Here is a 21,688-nt window from a genome sequence, read left to right on the forward strand (position 1 = left end):
TTTAGCAGTTCATCTGTATTGAAATGTATTTATTTTTCAGTCATTCCATAATTGCCTTATGCTGTCAGGCAGTGCTCAGTGTTGCTGTTGGAGGTCTGATTTATGTTTGCATAGCTTTAATGGGAGTTTTAACAATCTAGTACTCTTGACTGACATAGAGACAAGAAAAAATGTCATTATCTTTGTAAGTATCTCTGATCAGCTTCAGGGTGCTCTGTTGATTTCTGTAAACTGGCTTTGGACTAGGAAGAAAATCATTAAAAAGACCTATTTTACTGTAATTTTTTTTTTTTTTTTTTTTTTCATATTTCTGTAAGCACCCTGGAATGGGAACACAGTTTTTGTATAAACTTTTCTGGGTGAACAGAGCCCATCCTAAAGTTGAATTTTTCTGCTTTTCCAGGGTTTAGAAAGTTAGCCTATGGATATGTCTGTGATGTTCTGAGAGCAGTTTCAGAAGATGCTACATCTCTTTTCTAGTCTTACACTGTGGTGGTGTTTCTTCAGTCTTTGATCTCAATAAATTGACATTTTTTTTATTATTTGTGGATTTGGTTTATTGCTAGGTCTGCTTAGATATTGATGAATGTCAGAATGGAGGACTTGGACTCTGTGTTCCGAATTCCCATTGCATAAACACTTTGGTAAGCGTCTTTTCATTTATGCCTTGAAAAAATCAATTGTTTTAAAATTCCATGAGGCTAGGATTGGATTTATGGGTCTGATGAAAGAACAGTTAATAATACAGGGTTTTTTTGTCTTCTTATAAATCAAAGAAGCCTTGCCTCTTTTCCTAGCAAATAACAAGAAAAATTAATACTTGATTTGTCATGAACACATCCATCCGAGTTGTATCCTTATCATTTCTCTTGAAGATCAGGAGCTCTTCTCTCCATACCATCCAGTGATGTGTGTTTATGGGTATGGTATTGCAAGAAACCTCCTTTGAAAGATTAAACTTCTGCTTCCCTTATCTTCTGCCTCCTGAGAACTGCTGCAACAAGCTGTTCTCCTGGGTGCTCTCTTTATAGGAGTTATGCATACTAGAACAATTACCCCTCTAAATAAATGGAAACAAAGAGAGCTACAATTAGTACAAGACTGTTAATGCCCACGGATATTAAACCCAGGAGTGCAAGCATAGGAGAAGTAAAAGTGGTTTGAAAGATGTTAGGATCCAATAAAATGGGCATACAGCCACTTTAAAGCTGTGAAGCAAGTTAGACATAGAATCACATGATCATGGAATCGTTTATGGTAGAAAAGACCTGTAAGGCCAAGTCCAGCTCTTAACACAGTACTGACAATCGCGCCACTACACCATTTTCCCAAGTGCCACATCCACACATATTTTGAACCCTTTCAAGAATAGTGGGTCTACCATTTCCCTGGACAGTCTGTTACAATGCTTGTCAATCCTTTTTGTAAAAAAAATCTTGCTAATATTCAGTCTTAATCTCCCTTGACCTGAGAGGGCCTGAGGATCTGAGGCCATTTCTTCTTCTCCTATCACTTCTTACTTGGGAGAAAAAACAACACTATCCACCTATAGCATCCTTTCTGGTACTTGCAGAATTATAAGGTCCCCCCTGAGCCTCCTTTTCTCCAGGCTAAACACCCCTCAGCTTCCTCAGCCACTCCTCAAAGGACTTGTGCTTCAGATCCCTCACCAATTTAGTTGCCATTCTCTGGGCTCGCTCCAGCACCTCAGTGTCTTTCTCGTAATGAAGAACCCAGAACTGGACACAGCACTCGAGGTGTGGCCTCACCAGTGCCCAGGACAGGGGGACAATCCCTGCCCTGCTCCTGCTGGCCACACTATTGCTGAGCCAGGCCAGGATGCCATTGGTCTTCTTGGCCACCTGGGCACAGCCTGGCTCATGTTCAGCTGCTGGCACCAGCACCCCCAGGCCCTTTCCAGCCACTCTGCCCCAGCCTGTGGAGCTTTGGGGAACAGCACCTGTGACCAGACACCAGCTGGATGTAACTCCACTCACCACCACTCTCTGGGCCTGGGCAGTTTTTAACGCAGTGAACAGTGCATCTGCCCAAGCCATCAGCTGCCAGTTTCCCCCACAGATTGCTGTGGGAGATGGTGTCAGAGGCTCACCCACTGAGCAGGTCACCCTCTTACAGAGCACACAGGACCTACCTTTCATAAATCCATGCTGTCTGGGCCAGATCCCCTGGTTGTTCTGTGCATGCCACAGGCTTCCTTCATAGCAGGAGAAAGGTATAAAGTATCCTTCAGATATAAAGGTGGTCCTTTCTGAAGCGAAGTATTGTTGAGGCTACCATTTGTGTTCAGTGTTACCTTTCCTTGAGAATAAGCTTGTTTTCTCAGGGCTGCTTTCACTGTTCAGTATGTTTGTACATTTTTTTTTTTAATATTTAGAAGGTTCACTGTAACATTTTGTATCTTGCTGTAAGACTAGACATGCAGCTTCTTTGGGAAGCTGTCGGGCCTTGTCTGCAGAGGGCAGGCACCAAGTGGCCTGCCATCTGTCAAAACAGAGCAGTATGGGGTGTCTAATCCTGTATCCCATCAGAAACAGTCTGGACTGGAAATGCTGCCTTAGAGGCTATTTTAATGCATACCAGAGCTTGATATAGGACAGAATATATCGAGCAAATTCAGTAGACTCCAGAAGATACTACCCTGCCATCCATTAGGTTAAAGTGCACAGGCTGCTGTGTTTCAAGTAAGCCATACCATTTGCATGGCCCAGGAATTACTTTACTTTTCAGTCATCTGTTTATTTTCATCTTCATTCTGAAAGTATCCAGACAGAACAGAGTTAAAATCTGTAACAAAGTTAGGAATAGAGGAAAAAAATAATGCCCACCTGAGAAATAAGGTTTCCTTGTGATGGTGGACTACAACAGTCCTGACAGTTCTTCCAATAAACTTTGTACATGAAGAGTGAAGTTGTATGAAGCACCTCAGTTTCACCAATGGTTAGATACACATTTGTCAGATACCTGTCCATTTCTGTCCCTTGACCTGTCAAAAAATAATTATTCTCCGTAAGATAAATAGATTGTTCTCAATTAACTTTTATGTCTTAGGTTACAGGTCTGCAAGACTCTGAAACAGAGACAAAAGCCACATTGGATGCCTAAAGAAGACCTCACTTATAAGCATTTTTCTCTATATATCATATGGTGATTGGCCCAGCACATGATGAGATTCCTTTGCTTAGCTTGTGTTTGTTTACACAAGAGAGTAATACATATGAAGTACATATGCATGTGCCATGGTAAACCATAGCAAAAACTTACACGGATGTTCTTATTGCAGTGTAAATGAAGATGGCTGTGTCTTCAGATACAGAATTATTTTCTGAAGAAAGAGATTTGGATCAAATTGGCTTAAAAACATTTTAACTTAAAAAAATAAAATGGGGCAAAGACATGATGAACCTTATTTCTCTTTGATTAAAATTTGTGACCAGTTGCCTTTAGATAAACTGACAGGTGTGCTTTACAGTGAAATAAGATCATCCAGCCTAATTAATCAGCTGCTGCTTAGAGTTTTACACAAAGTTTCAGCCACCTGGAAGCAGTGCAAGGTGATGCTGGCAAAGACAAGACATCATGAAGAAGCTTTTGCTGCTATATGATTTTTCTCTGGTTTAACAGAACACTGGTCTAAACAGGCAAGAGTTGAATATGTTTTCCAGCATGCACTCTGGGAGCCAAATATAATTTTCCTGTAGAAAATAAAGTTTGTTCACAGTATAAGAGACCTCAGTGGATAAAAAACTAAGGCTAAACAGTATGACTTGAGTCTTGCTCTTGTGCTTGCTTTAAAAAGGAAAAAAGTACTGTTAAAAGGTTGTCTGGTGACTTTTTGTTCTCACAGGGGTCTTACCGCTGTGGCCAGTGCAAACCAGGATATACAGGAGACCAAACAAGGGGATGCCAGGCTGAACGAAGTTGTAGGAATCGATCCCTCAATCCATGCAGTATCCATGCCCGTTGTATTGAGGAGAGGAGAGGAGATGTGACATGTATTGTGAGTTCATCAATTTATGCATTTTTACAGTGAAATCCAGCCTGTTTTAGGCTGGAATGAGAAAGGCTTTGTGGTCATTTTGTACAGTTGGATGTTCTACCAATTGTGGCACACTGGTCAAGACCAGTTGTGAAAACTGGCTTGCAATTATTTTGTTCTTGCCACATGTCTGTAAAGCAGCCATGTTCATGTATCATATTCACTGTGTCTATGTAATTAGATCTTTAGGAATCACTTTTGTAGACTTTATGTAGTCTCCTCAGAAAAGACTGTCAAGTGTCACTCTACAGAAGATCTCACAAGGACAAATTCCTTTCCTGGTGCTCAGTGACATAGCTCTGAGTAAGGATCCTTTCTGCATAGCGAACATGCCTGTATTTGCTGGCTGATAGAGACAGTGTTTTTTAAAGTGAGATGACAGATTCCAGGCACAGGGAGGCTGTTCTGAGCTTACCAGCTATGGGAGCAGAAGAGCAGAAGCAGTATATGAACTTCCACTGTAAGAGTATACTGAAGTATATTACTTAGTTTTTCCATCTTGCAACAGAAAGCAAGAGACTAATCCTGTGTCCTAAATTTGGTTACAGTGCATGCTTTTGCTGGCACTTGCTTTGGTCTCATTTTTAAGTACATCTGTTTCAAAGACAAATAATCTAGGGTATTTTAAGTCCATGCTGTAATGGGAAGATGCCTAGATGCTTGTAGCAGGCAAGTCCTGGTTTTAAGGAAAGGCCAGATTTTGACATGCAGTTCTTTGCATATGTCTTTGACACAAATGATGTGTTGGTTTGAAACAGTAATAATTTAATTGGCTAGGAGAAACTTGTGTGCAGATTCATTTGTCTTGTAGATGCAAACTGTAAATTCCAGTACAGTTTTCTCTTTAAACTTCCTCTAGTTGCAGATGTGTTCTTGAGATACTGAACAAAACAGTCGTCCCATCTAATCATGTGCTCCTTGCTGAGATGCTAGGTGTATACTTTACCTAGTCTCCTATTTTCTTCTCAGCCTGCCAGCTGAGGAGCCAAAATTAGTTCCTGGCCAGTGTCGATAAGAAATCTAAAGATCCAGCTGAAATCATTTGGTGTGGCAGGCACACATTCCAGTTGACATCAAGTTGTAGTTCTTTCTAGCTATGTCTGGATACACTGCAGCATCTCTCCATGTGGAAAGAAAACCTTTGTTATAAGCTCTCTGTACCTCATTGTACCTTCAGTGTCTGGCCATGACTTCCATATGCTGCTGTTTTCAAGACTGGTGTGTTTTTCCTTCTTGAATATTTCTTGAATTTTTTCTTGAATTTCTTGAATTTTCCTTCTTGACTATTTCTACAGTGACTCATTAACCTTTTGATAGTATTACCATGATGTTTTATTCATAGTGTGGTATTGGCTGGGCTGGTGATGGCTATATTTGTGGAAAAGATGTTGACATCGATGGCTACCCCAATGAAGAACTCTCATGCTCTGCTGAAAACTGCAGAAAGGTAAGAAACACTTTCTTAATTCTATAATAATTCAGAGCATGAAGGGATAAAGAAGAAGACTGTAATAAACATGACTCAATGTAGTCATATTTTATTCAGGTTATTGAATTCTATTAAATTTGATGATTAATTTCCAATTAATTAATAATAGGAAAAAGTCATTCAAATTATGAAGGCATCCAGTTTACCTATAGAACACCAGACTTGTCTCCTTTTTTGTCTAGGACAATTGCAGATTTGTCCCAAACTCTGGACAAGAAGATGCTGATGGTGATGGGATTGGAGATGCCTGTGATGATGATGCAGATGGAGATGGCATTCCCAATGAGCAGGTGCTGTGTATGGATCAGGATGCAGGCATCTGTGCAAACAGAAGGAATTCCTGTTGCTGCAAATGAAAGTGATTCTGAAATCTGACTCACTGCTGTTTGCCAGATTGTTGCATACTGGTCACTGTCAGTGGCCCCTTAAACCCTGTCTTTTTCTTTTACATAATGCTCATTCTTGCAAGACTTAACCTACACAGCCTCAAATCCCACCTGTGTATCCTCCATTACTATCTTTTATCATTTAATTCTAAAGCTTTTTGTATATAGAGCTTGTGTCCTTCAGTCACAGTCTCCCATAGCATGACCTTCAGGAATATTATTTGCATTAACATCTATTTAAAGAGCAGGTTGACCTGACAACACATTTCACTGGGGATCCAAAACCCACATAAATGAACGCGTGTCTTGCCAATAACTTGAAAAAGCTTTGGATTGTATCCCCAAAGCAGAAGAGGTTTCCATGTGGGTACACACAGCAAAATATATTAGAGGATTCATTCAGATTGGAAAAGCTGTTTTGTTTTCACCCGGTATTCTTACAAGCCCACTGTTGTTCTGTATTAAGATTGCTGACTGATACTGCTTAATGTCCGTCCAAGGGAACAAGAACATGTTATCCAGAGTACAAATGTCCACCTGCAGCTAGGGCAGACTAGCAGTCACAGAAGGTCTGTCTCAGGCTGCTTTGCCACAGAGTTCCACGCTAAATTCTGCTAGCTTAAATCAACTGGTTTTATTAATGTTCTAAAATGAAAAAATTAAATCCTCCTACAATCGTAAATCTATTTGCAGGCTCAGCACCTTCATAATCGAGTAACTTCTATATTTTTTCGAATGTCCGTTGTTCTACCCTATGGGCAACAGGATGATAGGTGTGCTAGATAGGTATAGAAATTTCATACTATTTTGAAATAAAATTTTCTCCATATACCTCCTGGTGGACTTTAAAAGTCAATAGCAGCTTGTTTGAAATAAACAAACCACCAAAACCAAAAAAATCCGGTACTTTTTTGCATCAAGTTCTTTTCCCAGTTTCCAGCTAGTCTGTACCAGAAGGGGGCAGTGGCCTTTCACTGAGAGCATCTGCAAACCTTGTCAGTCTCTGAACTGCAGCTTTTGAGAAGGACCACGTGAGAAAGCTCGGGTACCAAAACAGGCTCCTCACAATCTACCCATGCAAAATGAGAATCAGAAATCAAGGTTATAAGTAAAGCTTTATGGTACTGGGTGTTTGTGATCAGAAGTGGCTCAAAGCAGAGCTTTGAGGGAGCAGGTGAAATGTGATCCAGAGCTAATATTGACATAAAATGTCAAAACTGCTCACACTATTTTGTTGTTTTGTGTTTGTTTTTTGGTGGTTCTTTTTGGAAATAGAAATAAATACAAGCGTTTTATAAATCAACTAAAGTAGAAATTAAAGGTTCACACCCCAAATGATGTCTGATTCTGTGTCTCTTGCAGGATAACTGTGTTTTGGTTCCCAATGTTAACCAGAGAAACAGTGACCAAGATATCTTCGGGGATGCTTGTGACAACTGCCGTAATGTCCTGAATAATGACCAGAGGGACACAGATGGTGATGGGAAAGGAGATGCTTGTGATGATGACATGGATGGGGATGGTTGGTGATTTTTTACTTTCAGCTTCTCTGATGTCATTCAAATTTGCCCAGAGTGTGCATTAGATTTCATGTAACACATAGTCTTTATGAAATCGGTGTTTTTAATCCTTTTAATTCAGTTAATACCTATCTTAGCCTACATTGGAAGCACTGTACACTGTAACAGAGAAACCAAGCCCTGTTTCATGTAGAAGTTAAGGTTGTTGATCATTCAGCATTTCCTTAAAGGTACAAATGTTCCAGAGCATCCAGCTGCTGCCAGTCACTGGTACCTGAGAGCTACACAACATATTGTTTTCATTGCTGTGGGAGGCTTTGAAAGAAGTGAAAAAATCACACCACTTCAAATGTAATTAAAAAGATTAAATGTCCCATCCTGTAAGCTGTGATACAGAAACAGGATAGAATGAATTGTGTGTAATTAAAGGGTGTGATGGGGTGGACAGCTGTGCTTCAGCAAGATGTTCCTACTATTAAATGAGTGATGCACACAAAAGAAAAATTTACTGTGCAGACTTAAAATTTCATTGCAGGATTAAGTAGTTGCTGAAAAGGAACAGTCTTTACTGTTTTAATGTTTATATTGTCCAGTATGGACAAATATGGGAATTGTCTTTAATACACAATCCACTTTGCTCTAGGTGTTAAGAATCTTTTGGATAATTGTCAGAGAGTTCCCAATGAAGACCAGGAGGACACAGATAATGACGGTGTTGGTGATGCCTGTGACAGCTGCCCTACAATCAGCAACCCAAACCAGGTTAGCAGGCAGAAGGAAAAATTATTCTTGTTTAGGGAGAGGGACTGCTGAGGCCTAAAAATGTGCAAGAGAATGAAGCAAGCCATGAAACCGTAGTGTTTGTATTATAATAATAAAGTGTATTTCCTGGATAATATAGTATAGTATATATCTAGGTATTCAGGAGTTTTACAGACATGCTGACTCTCCTAATGTGAAAAAGGGGAGCCCCTAGTTGTACTCTCACAGTTTGGGATGTTGTTAGGACCTCTACCCAGATGTATCTTTTACTCTCATGCTCAGAAATGGGCTTCAGTCCCGCAGAGTTCAATGCTAGACTCCACACAGGGGTGTGATTTAGTTACACTTCCTATTTCTTTAACCTGCACAAAAATCTTGGTGTCTGTATTTATCAAAACTCTCAGCGCTCCCAGGTGAGAAGTCATTGTAACTTTTCATATGTTGGAATTCAGATTTCACCCCCTGTGACTAACGAAAAATGTTGGAAACTATAGAGAAACATGCTAGATTTTTAAAGATGCTTAAGAAATAAACCTTGGCTACAAATGAGGAATACTTATTTTCAATAGTAGAGGAATCTTGCTTGAACTGTTCAATTAAGTTTAACTGTGTTTATTCACTGTCCTTTTTTTTTATAAAACAATTTTTGGTTAGATGGATGATGCAAGAGAGAAAATATATTCTCTAAAACAAGTGTCTTGTGTTGTGTTTTGATTTAATCCTACAATTTAAATAGATGCTCTTGACAGCTGATACTGGAACTTTGTTCCCTTTTGCAGTCGGATGTCGACAATGACCTGGTTGGAGATTCCTGTGATACCAATCAGGACAGGTATGCTGTGAGAGAGGCTAGTCCTGAGCTGAAGCATTTGTGAAGAGCTGTAATCCCTCTGTCTAGCCTGGATTTAATTCCAGAGGGATGTTATTTAAAAAACAGCATTAGTATTTATTGGCCTTGTTTGTTCACTTTCCTGTGGTAGTACACTTATGGAGCCTTCACCCTTATAGCCATTCACACAGGCTTACGCTGAGTTCCTGTGGAAGTGACATTCAAGCAGTTCTCTGGCTGTGAAATGCAGAGTAATGCTCAGAGCTTCTTAGTGAGAAAATCTCTTTCCTTTTTCTTTTTGTTTTTCATTCCTCTTTTATTTCTCTGTTTCCTAAGCAGAAATTTCACATTTACGGGCTCTATGTTTTTCCTTAAGAACCTAGTGTTGCAGAAACAAAATTTTATTATAAAGTGTTAAACACTTGCAGAGCAACTCCTTTGCTTTAGTACAGCAAGACTGGCAAGGATCCTTTCTCTATGGCTTTCATATGCCTTGAGCATTCACAGCAGCACATCCCATGACAAATTGCATCACTTTTCTGGAAGCAGCTTCAGCATAACCAGATTATGGGATGGCAGGTCCTCCCACATGCACCTCACTTACAGCAAGAGGCAAGGGATTTGACAAATCCTGTGCTGTCACAGAGTTTCACCCCAGGGCTGTTGGTGGGTGCTGCTCTCTGCAAAAAGACCTGCAGGGAGCCCACTTTCATGTCTCTGAAGGGATCATTCCCAATCTTGAGCTAGTAGCTGCCAAGGCCATCAGCATTTTACTCTTAAACTGATATGTCTTTGCTCTTTCTTCTGTTTTTAAAAAAGGACTTTTTCCCTCCCTTATAAATTTCACTAATGTGAATGTGTGTGAAGCATTTCCTGTGTGAAGCATACTTAACCTTGCAGTAGATACACATGTATGGTGTTTATTGCATTTTATCTCAATATTGCAAATATTGATTACTCTTACCTAAAATTAAAGCGTATTTCTTAAGCAGGGGCGACGTATTTGGGAATATTCCTACCTATAAGCCATAGCGTGACCTTAATTTGGTTGTAGGCCACTTCTACTCCACCTGCACTAATAAGAAGCTACTGAGGGAAAACATGCCTGCTAATTGCTAGAAATCAGTTTTGTTTTGGTGTGAATACAAAACACACCACACTTTGGGCAGGTTTATTTCAGGGATGCACTTAACAGTTGGGATGGAGAGGTTATGTAGCCACCCATAACTTCTTGCACCTTCTTCTGTAGTCTGTGTCCCTGGGCCTGGTGGCTCTTCACTGTAACCAGCTGATGCAGCCAAGGCCTGGAGGGAGCTACAGACTTTCTCCTCTATTTCTTACTGCATGTCCCAGCTGCAGGATGGCAATCATTCACTTTGGAAAACACCTTCAAGACCATTGAGTACAAGCACTAATGTAGCAGTGCCAAATCCACCATGAAAACTTGCTATGCAGGAAGGTGATTAAAAACAGTGCTTGTTTTCAAATGTCTGATTTCAGGTGCTCATGTAGAGTGTCAAGTGTAAAGTTTCATTCACACTCACACCTGCATGTTCATGAGCACAAAGACACGTGTACGTAAGACAAGGTCCAGCTCTTGCTGTCTTCTGAGTGCCTGTTGATTGGTGACACTGCACTTGCTGGATGTGTTCCCTTTAGGAGTGGACACTGACTGGGTTCTTGGGCTCCAGTATGTTTCTCACACCATGTAAGGCTTACTTACTGTGAGAATTTTTGGCTTGGTCTTTGCTTTCCTGCCACCTTATCTTATCTGAGTCTCTTTTTTCCTGCTCTCCTTGCAGTTCAGCCACCTGAGCAAAAACAGGTTTTGTTGCCTGCTGGTCTGCTTCCAGCTCCAGAGCTGCCACTGTTGTGTTTCCCCCTCAGGTGTCCTTGCTGTTCCCTGTGCAGAGGCAGGAGCTGACGCTGGTATACCATTTTTTTTTGTTTTTGTGCTTGCAGCGATGGTGATGGGCACCAGGACAGCACAGACAATTGCCCTACTGTTATTAACAGCTCCCAGCTGGACACAGATAAGGATGGGCTGGGTGATGAGTGTGATGAGGATGATGATAATGATGGCATTCCTGACCTCTTACCCCCGGGCCCTGACAACTGCAGACTGGTCCCCAACCCAGGGCAGGAAGATGATAATGGTAAGATGGGCCTTCAGGAGCTGTTTTGATTCTCAGGCATTCATCTCCAGGCTGTATGCACCAGGATGCAACACAACCATTAGCAATGCATACACTCATCCCAAGAACAACAGCAGCACTCAGGGACCCTTTAGCCAAAACAGAGGCACTTTCTCAGGCACTACAGCCAGCAGAGCTGACACTCTGCGTGCTTCTTGGACACCCTAATCCCATGGCTGGGCCAGATATCACTACTTGCTGCACCATAAATCTCCTTTTCCTTCTCTGATGCATTCAGGTGATGGAGTTGGCAATGTCTGTGAGTCTGATTTTGACCAGGATACAGTGATTGATCGGATCGATGTGTGTCCTGAGAATGCAGAGATCACCTTGACAGACTTCAGGGCCTATCAGACAGTGGTGTTGGACCCAGAGGGGGATGCGCAGATTGATCCCAACTGGGTGGTTCTGAACCAGGTAAAAATACACTTGGTCTTTCTTACCTGTTTGAGAAAGATCATTTGATAACAATAAAATTGGCTCTGTAATTGCTGGACCCCTGGCAGACATGAAACATGGAAGCTGTTGATTAGTAGACTATTTTCAAGAGTAATAATGACAGAATTTTCCTTTTGATAGGCTTCAAGCTATCAAAATTGATATTCTCAATAATCAAAACCAGTTATATACTAGCCAACTTACTCTGGGTGGATTTTGCTACTGCTAGAAGGCAGACATGTGTTACCCCACTGAAATATTTCTGTAGCAAACAAGTTTCATTAATCCTTCTGATAATTTAAAAGTCTGACATGCTAAATAACAGAGCATTTCATAGAATCATAGAATGGTTTAGGTTGGAAGAGACCTCAAAGCTGATCTAATTCCAACCCCAACCTGCCATGTGCCCACATACATCACTAGACCATGTTTCTGAGAGCTCCAGGCAGCCTTGAACACTTCCAGGCTTGGGGCATCTCTGGGCAACCTGTTCCAGTGCCTCACAGCCCTCAGAGTTAAACTTTTTTTCCTCATACCTAATATAAACCTACTTGCTCTTACATTTAATCCATTGCCCCATGTCCTGTCACTGTATGTTCTTGATAAAATATCCTTCTCCATCTTTCTGGTAGGCTCCCTTCAAGTACTGTAAGGCCACATCCCAAAGTCTTCTCTTTTCCAGGCTGAAAAAAGTCTGATTCTCTCAGCCCATGTCCATAGCAGAGGTGATCCATCCCTCTGGTCATCTTTGTGGCCTCTGGACTTGCTCCGACAGGTCCATGTCCTCGCTGTGCTGGTACTCTAGAGCTGGATGCAGTACTCCTGGATGGAGTCCAGTAACCTATTTACACTAACAAATTTTAGCCTTCAGGTGGCTAATGTCTTATGAGTCACAGGGAATATGCAGTTTTTTCCCATTGCAAAAATCTCTGCCAAGCCAGCTGGGATGTATACATCTTCCTTAACCCAGTCCTGGCAGTCAGTTTAACCCTGAACTCTGTGATCCAGCTGTATGAGCTAAGCCTAGGAAAAGCTCTCCTACCACAACCCTCTTCCCTCTTTCCCTGCACCCCAGTTTTGGCCAGATTCAGATTTCCAGAAGATTGTGGTAGGGAAAGAAACTATCAAAATACCAGTATGACTAATTCTGCACTAGGAAAACTAACAAATCATTCCCAACTCATGCTATGCAAGCAGCTGAAATATTGATTATGTATTTGATTACAATTCTCACTGATTTTAGTTCAGACCTACAAGTGTCACAGATACGTTGTGAGCAAAGAGAAGAATGAAGGAGATGCTAGAGGAAGACCAGAAAAGGCTGTCAGGCTTAGCTAATCCAGTTTGCCACACATGCTAACCACCCTGAATTTACCTTTACAGGGGATGGAAATTGTGCAGACCATGAACAGTGATCCTGGCCTTGCTGTTGGTATGTAGTCTCTTCTGAGATTCAAGTTTTAGATCAGAAAATGCACAGAATATGAATGTGTGTTCTGTAGAACTGTTTTTAACTTGTGTGTACTCTTAGGTTACACGGCTTTTAACGGCGTTGACTTTGAGGGCACTTTTCATGTCAACACAGTGACAGATGACGACTATGCTGGCTTTATTTTTGGTTATCAAGACAGCTCTAGCTTTTATGTAGTAATGTGGAAACAGACGGAACAGACGTACTGGCAAGCAACTCCCTTCAGAGCTGTTGCAGAGCCCGGCATTCAGCTAAAGGTACTGGTGGTGGCTCCTAGCTAAGGACACAGTGCTCACTGCAGCCTGGCTGTGCCATCTTGCATGTGCTGGCCATGGGCTAGGTGATCACACCATGCATAAGCCAAACCACTACACTGCATGCCAGCTGTGCTGACTGCTGTTCTCTATTGGCAGCTGCTGTCAAAATGGTTAAGTCAGGCAGCTGCCACACAGCCCTTTTAATAGCACTGGTTTTTTAAGGAACTTCATCTTGCCTTTCTGATCCACTGGAGCATTTAGTCTCCACAGTGATTGTGCTCTGACCTTGACTGGCCAGATTGCCTCCTTTTCCTTTGTCCAAGTACCCAGCTGGTTGCTTTGTCCACGTAGGCAGTGGCTGCGGCTGTAGAACAGAAGTCAGGGGCTTTTTAGCAGCAGAGAGTATGCTTCTGCAGACCTGCTCCTCACTAAAAAAAATCTTGGCTCCTGAAAGTGACTTCTGTCCGTGGCCAGTGTTGGAAAATTTTATTTTTGCAGGCTGTGAAATCCAAGACAGGTCCTGGTGAGCACCTCCGCAACTCTCTCTGGCACACAGGGGACACCAATGATCAGGTCAGACTGCTCTGGAAGGACCCCCGAAATGTAGGGTGGAAAGACAAAGTCTCCTATCGCTGGTTCTTGCAGCACAGACCTCAGATTGGTTATATCAGGTAAGAGAGGGAAGGATAGATAAGGTGAGTACAGATACATGTCTGCCTAAACTGTAATTTCTCAACACCTGATTCAGATGATAACCTGAGAATTTCTGTTATGTCTAGGCTTTGTACTGATGAAGGCTTGTAACAAATTAGACTTTTGGAATTCAGCCTGCAGCTCTTTTCCTATACAATTTCAAGTTAAACCTCTTTATATGGACCATCTGTCTCTTAACTGTGCTTACTCTGATGAGCTCTTTTCTGGCTTTAATACCTTGTTTTCCAAGCTATGCTGGCCACTGATCTGAAAAGCAATATATTTCAAATTTTCTTAATTTTTTAGAATATTTTTCTTGGAATTGGGATAGTTCATTTATGTATTCTGGAATAAAAGAATAAAAGTTGTCCACTTAGAAGTTGTGAATGTAACTAACAAATAATTATCTTTATGTGATAGATTCAAGATTACTCAGCATATAGCAGAAAGTTTGTCAAAGCTTAGTAATGAATGTTATATATCCTTCTTTTGGTTTTTTTTTGGGGAAAAAAAGTTAACAATATAAAAAAAATCACCATTCAGGATGAAACATTTTATTCTGCAACATCCAGCAATCAGCAAGAATTATGCTTGTAGATCAAGGCTGATGTTAAAATGCAAAAAACTAACTGCCCTGGCACGATCAAATCAGGTCTTTCAACCTTATAATAGAACAGAAATATGGGTAAGTCACCTTTTCTTCAAGAAAACCATCACCCTGCAGTTGACACACAGTAACTTGATGTAATTATTCCACTTTTCTAGTGCAGAGCATCATCTTCAGTAGTAATTGGAGTGAGCATGATTCACTTTTTTATGCTAAAATGGATTAAAAACATTTATATTGTCAATTATTGTGCCCCAGCCACAGGGCAGTAGCAAATAGACCTTGGGTGGCAACTTACCTTTAGACCAAGAAGTTAGTGAAGCTGTTGCATGAGCAAACATATCCTATGGCTGCAGTCTCCCCAGCCAGCCTAAGTAATGCTCCCTGTAACTGGGAAAAGTAGCACAGTCTGTGTCGCAGAATCCTTTAAAACTAAAGGCATCCAGGCCTAAAGCCAGCCTCTGTCAGCTCTCTGCCCACTCTTGCTGCAGTCTGGTCAGGGCAGATGCCACAGACCACTGCTTGTCTAGCGAAGTTTTTGGAGGCTTCAAGGAAGCCTAGGAAAAAGTCACTTGAGCCAGCCCCTCCCATGGAAATTTGCAAGACAGGAAGTTCTATTCATTGTACACATACTTTTGAATTGCCTCAGTAAATCAGTAAATAAAGCCAGAAACATAACAGGATTTGGGTTTTTTCCCTTATTTTATGAAAAGACACAGGAACTTTCATTCCTTTCACCATTCGCTCATTTCTTGTATACAGAAATGTTCAGCAGTATCCTCATCCACAACAGGGTCCTCCAAGGCTCCTGGTCCTCTAGGTCATTTACCCAGTATCCCATAGGCTGAGGACTTGATTTGGGCAGTGCTCCAACAAACAGCTCAGCTGGCTCCAATGTGGTCCTGCTCAAGCCCACAATACAGAGGACACAATTAAAAGCTGGTGGGGTGCAGCTTTCACAGGGCTATTTGGAAATTTGATGATGGGTTTTCTAACAAGAAGATGCTAGATCAGCAAAAGAGTTCCTGGAGTTAATTATATGCACATTTTTAAAGAAATCTCACAGACAAGTTTAAAATCCCAATGGTTTGTTTGAAACTTCTCCTATTACAAAAACAAAAAAAAAAGTTCAGCTTCAGACTTCAAACTGTGCAGTATCCATCTGGCCTTCTTCAACTGACCTAGTCTGGTTCTCCTATCACTCCTATCACAGTGATATCTCCTATCACTGTGGAAAATTCAAGAGCTAAAGCACTCAGCTGGAGTGACAACAGGAAAAAGTAAAACATTCCAAAGCTTTTTTAGCATATATAGAAACCTCTCAAAAACCTCCCTTGTCTGGCTCTTGCCAGTATGCAGTATTGCTCCAGTTCCCAGCCTGCACAGGAGCTACCTTAATTGCTTTTTCTTCCCTGGCTAGATGAGAGGGATAGCATGTCCAAGTAATAGCGTCTCCATGGATAACAACATTACCTTCAGGAATGTTGCAGCCTTCAAAAAGACCTAATAAAGCTTCTGTTTGCTTTCATTAAGGGCAAGATTTTATGAAGGCTCTGACCTAGTGGCAGACTCTGGTGTAACTATAGACACCACGATGCGTGGAGGACGGCTTGGAGTTTTCTGCTTCTCTCAGGAAAACATTATTTGGTCCAACCTGAAATATCGCTGCAATGGTAATGTTGCTGTTATGCCATTTTAGCTAACAATTAAGTGACAATGAAGAACCAGTAGTAAGGCTGTTGGATTAAGCCATTTAGCATTCTGTCCTTTGCCCTTCCTTTACAAGTTATTCACAGCTGTGAAATGCCTCCCCTGACACCAGCAGCACACTGCAGCCAGGCAGCCAGGAACTAACACCTCACAGCTGCTCCTCCCACAGCAGTCACTGCTACAGAGAATGTGCCATCTGAATGTGCCATCTGAATAGCTGTCATCAGGGAATTAGGAATGTTATATAAAACCAACTGACTGTGAAAGCTGTGCACACACAATAAATACACTGATGCCAACATGTATGTAGATGCCTTGAGCTTTGAATACAAGGTGAAATACACCTGGAGAGTCAGTGAGCTTAGGCATCGGGCATCACTGTCACTTGTGTACTTGCTGGCTGGTCCTGTGGTGGGGGGACAAGATCATAAGATGCCTTTCCTCCCATGTGGGAATGCTTCTGATTCTGTGGGAGCGTGCTGGCTTACTACTCTTGGGGAAGGAGCCTTTTAGCTTAGCACTGATCATCCACTATATAAAATAACTCAAACTTTAGTCACTCACACATAAGCTGATCATTTCAGGGTATTTCTGTCCCAGCAGCAGTACAGGTAACTTGAACTGGGGCTGAAGGTGCTGCCTGTCCTCCTCTCAGCATCTATATCCAGCCTTTGGAAAATAATGTACAGCCAAGTTGGAATAGTTTCCTTGTCTGCTTTCTGCGGATGCGAGAAGCCCAGTCCAGGACTGTAGGGGACATGGCCACTCTGTGGCGTGTTATGTTGATGGACTCTGGTACTTGGACACTTAGTACACTGAGGCTGGCTGTTGGAGGTCACAGTTAAACAGGGAACTTCTAGACAGTAGTGCTTACAAATAAAAATTAATTGGTTAAGTATTTTCAACAATATTGTGGTTTCCCAGAAAGTATGTATCAAAGCTGCCACTAAGTCACACTTACATGGCAGTGAGCAGGCAAGTGGCATTGCTACAGGAACTACATGAAGATAATGAAATCCACTCAAAAAGACTCTGAAGTCCCACAGTATCTCTGTTTCCATATCAGAGAAGTTCCTACATTATGCAGAAAAAGCCTGAAAGAAATGTCAAGCCTTTTAAAAGTGTTCAACCAAAAAGCAAAGGACTTACCCCTTTTTCTACATGTATGTGTTTAGACACATATCCTTTTTTTGCATTTAGATCTACCTCTCCTGCATGAGGGTGGAAATAATCGGAGTCAACTTGAGGTCATGCAGCTTTGTTGCTGTGGCTCCACTGCCGGCCACAGCTTTAACTCTGTGATATGTCTGTGGCTCTCTAGATAAAAAGTTCTGGGATCTGGCAGACTGCAAATAACGCTTCAAACAGAATTGGAGCTGCTCTTATGACATTGATCCATCTCCAGCTCCTTCTTCCAAGTCTTTATGCCAGTTGCTATTGGTCCTGGGGTTAATGCTTTTTTGTCCCTTTTTGTGGCCTGGGAAACCATCACAAGGAAGTTGAATTAGAATACAAGAGAAATTGAAATGCTGATGCTGCAAATGTGTCTGACTTGCAGAGCAAGACAAGCACTTCTCTTGCCTTTCTGGTTGTCGTGGTTTTAAAGCACTAGCTAAAAAATTACTAGAAAAATTTACTCATTTCTTGCTGTGAGATATGGATTAGGAGAAGGGCAAAACAGGCTTAAAACTTAAAAGCCATAAACGAAGTTTATTAACAAAAATACAAGGATAAGAAACCCGAATAAAACCACTAGAAACCCTTTTTCCCCACCCACCACGCAACCATTCCCTTGTCCAACTGACAGCATAGACAAAACCTGGTGATTAAAATAGTCCCAACTATATAGTAGCTTTCATCAGTCTTTGTAGAGAAAAAGTTCTCTTTTTTCAGTCTGTGGAGCTTTTAACAAGAAAACCGTTTTCTCATGGCTTTCTATTTCTCTGATGCCAGCCACCCAGAAACTCTGCCATCAGTTCTTTCCTCCCATTTCCCACTACTCTGAGGTGTGTTTATGGGCCATGATTCAAGGGGTGTCATTTTAAGGATGAGTTATTCAAAGGCAAAAGTTCTCTTCATCTGTCTCTGTGATCATCTCTGGAAACAGATGTTTTCTCTTTGTCTCTTAAGGGCCACAAGTCTTCATCAACTCTCACTTCTCCTTTTCTGTTCCAGCATCTCACAGGATCACAACTCCTTCATCATTTGCTCAGCTCTATCAATGAATTACCTTTGCTTAGATCCACACTTTGAAATACTCCATTTCCCCCAAAATACTCTCATGAATTAAAGGAGTTTTTTCAGAACTTTTGAATTACTGAATTATTGTCCATCTCCATACTTCTAACAAAAGAATATTTCAGCTTATTAGTGGATCTTCTTATTCTCTTCCTATCTGAGGCTCAGTTCCTTTCCTCACTGTTTTTGATAGTTTATGTTGTCTCTTTACATGTTGATCACTCTCTCTTCCCCCCTCTCTGGAAAAAGGATTAATCTGCAAGTCTCATCTGGGTTAAACTCTTGCCCAGGCCTTGTGGCCTTGTGGATAGTCCTGTGATCTTTGCCAGAGCAACAGCTGGAGCTGTCTGCAATGGAAGATTTTCGGTGGCTGCTCTGGAGAGTGTGGTCACTGTCTCAGCCCGCCGCAGGTCAATGGCCTTCTCTCTCCTTACTCGGGAATCTCTGGTGAAACTCAGCCACGATAGAAAATCTGCAGCCGAGCCAGGGACCAGCCTGTCCCGGTAGCCCCACTGGTACAAGGCTCAGCGAGCCCTCCAGGAAGGGGCTCAGACCCTCTGGGAAGGGGCTCCTGACACTTCACAGTCTCCATCCTCCCCGGGAACTGCAGGAATCCAGCCAGCCCTGCTCCCCCCGTGGCCCTGTCCAGCCTGGTGGGGGGAGAGGCTGAACCAGAGCCCTGTTACCTATTCAGAAACTACAGCCAGAAACTAAAGAGAGAGAGAAATTCCCAGGCTTAGGTTTTAAAGGGTGGTGCTCACAGGTTGATCTCACTTTTCAATGGTCAAAACTACTGTCAATTCTCAGAAATGGCCAGCTATTGGCCAGGAGAAAAAAATCCCAGCAGCCTTAACTTCTTTAGCTGTTTCCTACTTTTTTTCTTAAATGCCAATCTATCACACTGGTCAGTGTTTATTGATAAAAATTTAAGAGCGCTAGCCACAAAGTTTTCAGAGATATGTAATTTGAAGATTGATAGTACTTCTTTGTTGGGCTGGCACTGTAGCACTCACTGTCTTGTTAGCCTCTTTGTGTTTTTCAGTGGTATCCAGCTAAAACTGAAAACACTCCTTGTTAGCTGAAAAGACAGTAGGTGGTGGATAAGTGCTCCTTAATTTTTTCAGAAGAGACTAAACTTCTTCATATTTTCCTGTTTTCAGACACCATCCCAGAGGACTTTCAAGAATTTCAAGCGCAGCAATTTGGTGTTGGGGATATTTAAGAAGTAAAAGCAAACTAACATTGCTATTGCAAACAGTAAAACAATATATTTTAAATCCTTATATTATTTTTGTTGTCAGAGTGCACACTGCAGCTTTGTTCTCATTGATGTGACTATGTCAGACTTTTTTTTTGTATAAAAGTGAAAATAAAAAGGAGACAAAATAGACTTGGGCTTCACTTCTTTTCAAATTTGCCCTAAAATCTAGAGAGCAACATGTAAATGGAATGACAGCTTGCTTAAAAGAAAAGTTTGAATCTATTGCCTTTTTGGATTCAGTATTAAACAGGGTGGGGAAGAAAGTGAAACTTTTTCTACCTTGAATGTGTTGTAAACAGCAGGTTGCACCTGGTAATGAAGTGGTTTGGAGCTGTTTGGCTGAGCCAAGTAATACCTTTCCTGTCCTCCTAGGAATAGGTTGTGTCTCCTTTAGGAAATTTTAAGGCCTTTGGAGACTGTTACCTTTGGCAGACCTCCTCTTAAGCAATGTATTAGATCTCCCACTCTAAAAAAACTCTGAGGAACACTATCACATCCTGGAAAAGCAAAAAAGCTGACAGCAGAGCATTGTAGTCACATCTTAAGACTTGTATGCAACTAAAACAAACAAACAAAAATACAACAGAGATAATAAATTCAGAATCACCTAGATAAAACAGTCCTAACTTTCATATACACAAAGCCAGGCTTTGACCTGTTGCCAGAGTCAAGCTCTCTAGGCAGGTACTACAATATTATGCAAAGAAGTCACCAAACTAAGACCCCAAAACATTGCATTAAGCATTAGTTACCATTAGGAAAGGACTAAAAACAGCAAGGAGAAACTGTATCAAAATGCACTCTAATTTGAAATGCAGAAAGATGTTAATACAGTGTGCAATTTTACTACATTCTCTTTCAAAATGGAGCTAGGAAGTGAGGGAGGACAAGCTTCAAGGACTTTTGAATAGATAGGATAGTTACTTTAAAAATAACTATGTACTTTTATAATAACTGTAGGATAGTGACTTTAGAAAGGACAGTTAGAAATGGCACTTCAGCGTGGAGGGAGGAGGAAGGAAGAAACAGATAGGGAGGGAACACAATGAGTTTTAAAATCAGAAGTAACCTTGGGAAAATGAACAGTCCTAGCTCTTTTTCAGCACAAGGATACAGGGGGAATGCTGAGTTAAATTATCAGGTGAAAGCATCAAACGACAAAAAAACATTTCTTGTTCTCAGTACAATAAAAATACTCCTAAGGATATTACAAGCTATCAGAGGCTTTGACTACTTGCAGAATTTTCCCGTGGGCTCCTCCATCATTGCCAAAGTTTCTGGAAGCAGGATGGCCCTAGGAGCTGTCCCACAAGGATCCCAGAGTCCCACGACAAAAAGCACGATGCAGAAGCATTCTTTTGGTTCAGTGCTTCATGATGAAAGGTCCTCCAGTTTCAGTCCTCCTTTCCCCTTGGCATCACTAAACCCAACCACTCACCAGATGCCTGAGGACTGAAAGGCTGTTTTCTTTGAAGCAACACAGAGGGCATTGTCAAATTATGCTTAATAGATGACAAAAAATGTGTTTTCCTAGCTGAGCATGGGCTGTAACTACAGTATTGTTCATTTATGAAGGAGAACACACACTGTAAAACAAATTTACATCTTCCTTATCATACATTTGCATTTCACCAGAAGAATCCCCTTCTCCAGGGAGAAATCCTCTGTGAATGGTCTGGGCATAGCCTGAGCAGAAGGCAGTCACTACACTCACCCATACCACCTCTGCAGAACACATGGGGCCTGCAGTGCTCACATTTTGCACAAGTGGTCTC

General features: G+C 41.5%; 1 protein-coding gene across 1 annotated transcript in view; it reads left to right on the forward strand.

Moving 5' to 3' along the window:
* Positions 1-20,042, forward strand: part of THBS4 (thrombospondin 4) — a 40,933-nt gene extending 20,891 nt beyond the window's left edge. Inside the window, exons 9-22 of the mRNA XM_005530075.3 lie at positions 567-644; positions 3,866-4,018; positions 5,400-5,504; positions 5,729-5,836; positions 7,295-7,454; positions 8,096-8,214; positions 8,994-9,046; positions 11,006-11,199; positions 11,477-11,655; positions 13,060-13,108; positions 13,208-13,404; positions 13,903-14,075; positions 16,238-16,377; positions 19,813-20,042. Coding sequence (XP_005530132.3) covers positions 567-644; positions 3,866-4,018; positions 5,400-5,504; positions 5,729-5,836; positions 7,295-7,454; positions 8,096-8,214; positions 8,994-9,046; positions 11,006-11,199; positions 11,477-11,655; positions 13,060-13,108; positions 13,208-13,404; positions 13,903-14,075; positions 16,238-16,377; positions 19,813-19,874 — 1,770 coding nt within the window. The 3' untranslated portion in view covers positions 19,875-20,042. The remainder of the gene's footprint in view (positions 1-566; positions 645-3,865; positions 4,019-5,399; positions 5,505-5,728; positions 5,837-7,294; positions 7,455-8,095; positions 8,215-8,993; positions 9,047-11,005; positions 11,200-11,476; positions 11,656-13,059; positions 13,109-13,207; positions 13,405-13,902; positions 14,076-16,237; positions 16,378-19,812) is intronic.
* The last annotated feature ends 1,646 nt before the right edge of the window (positions 20,043-21,688 follow it).

This window comes from Pseudopodoces humilis, chromosome 4 (genome assembly GCF_049639895.1).
Source record: "Pseudopodoces humilis isolate 2021_Gansu_Grassland_sample_001 chromosome 4, ASM4963989v1, whole genome shotgun sequence".
NCBI lineage: Eukaryota > Metazoa > Chordata > Aves > Passeriformes > Paridae > Pseudopodoces > Pseudopodoces humilis.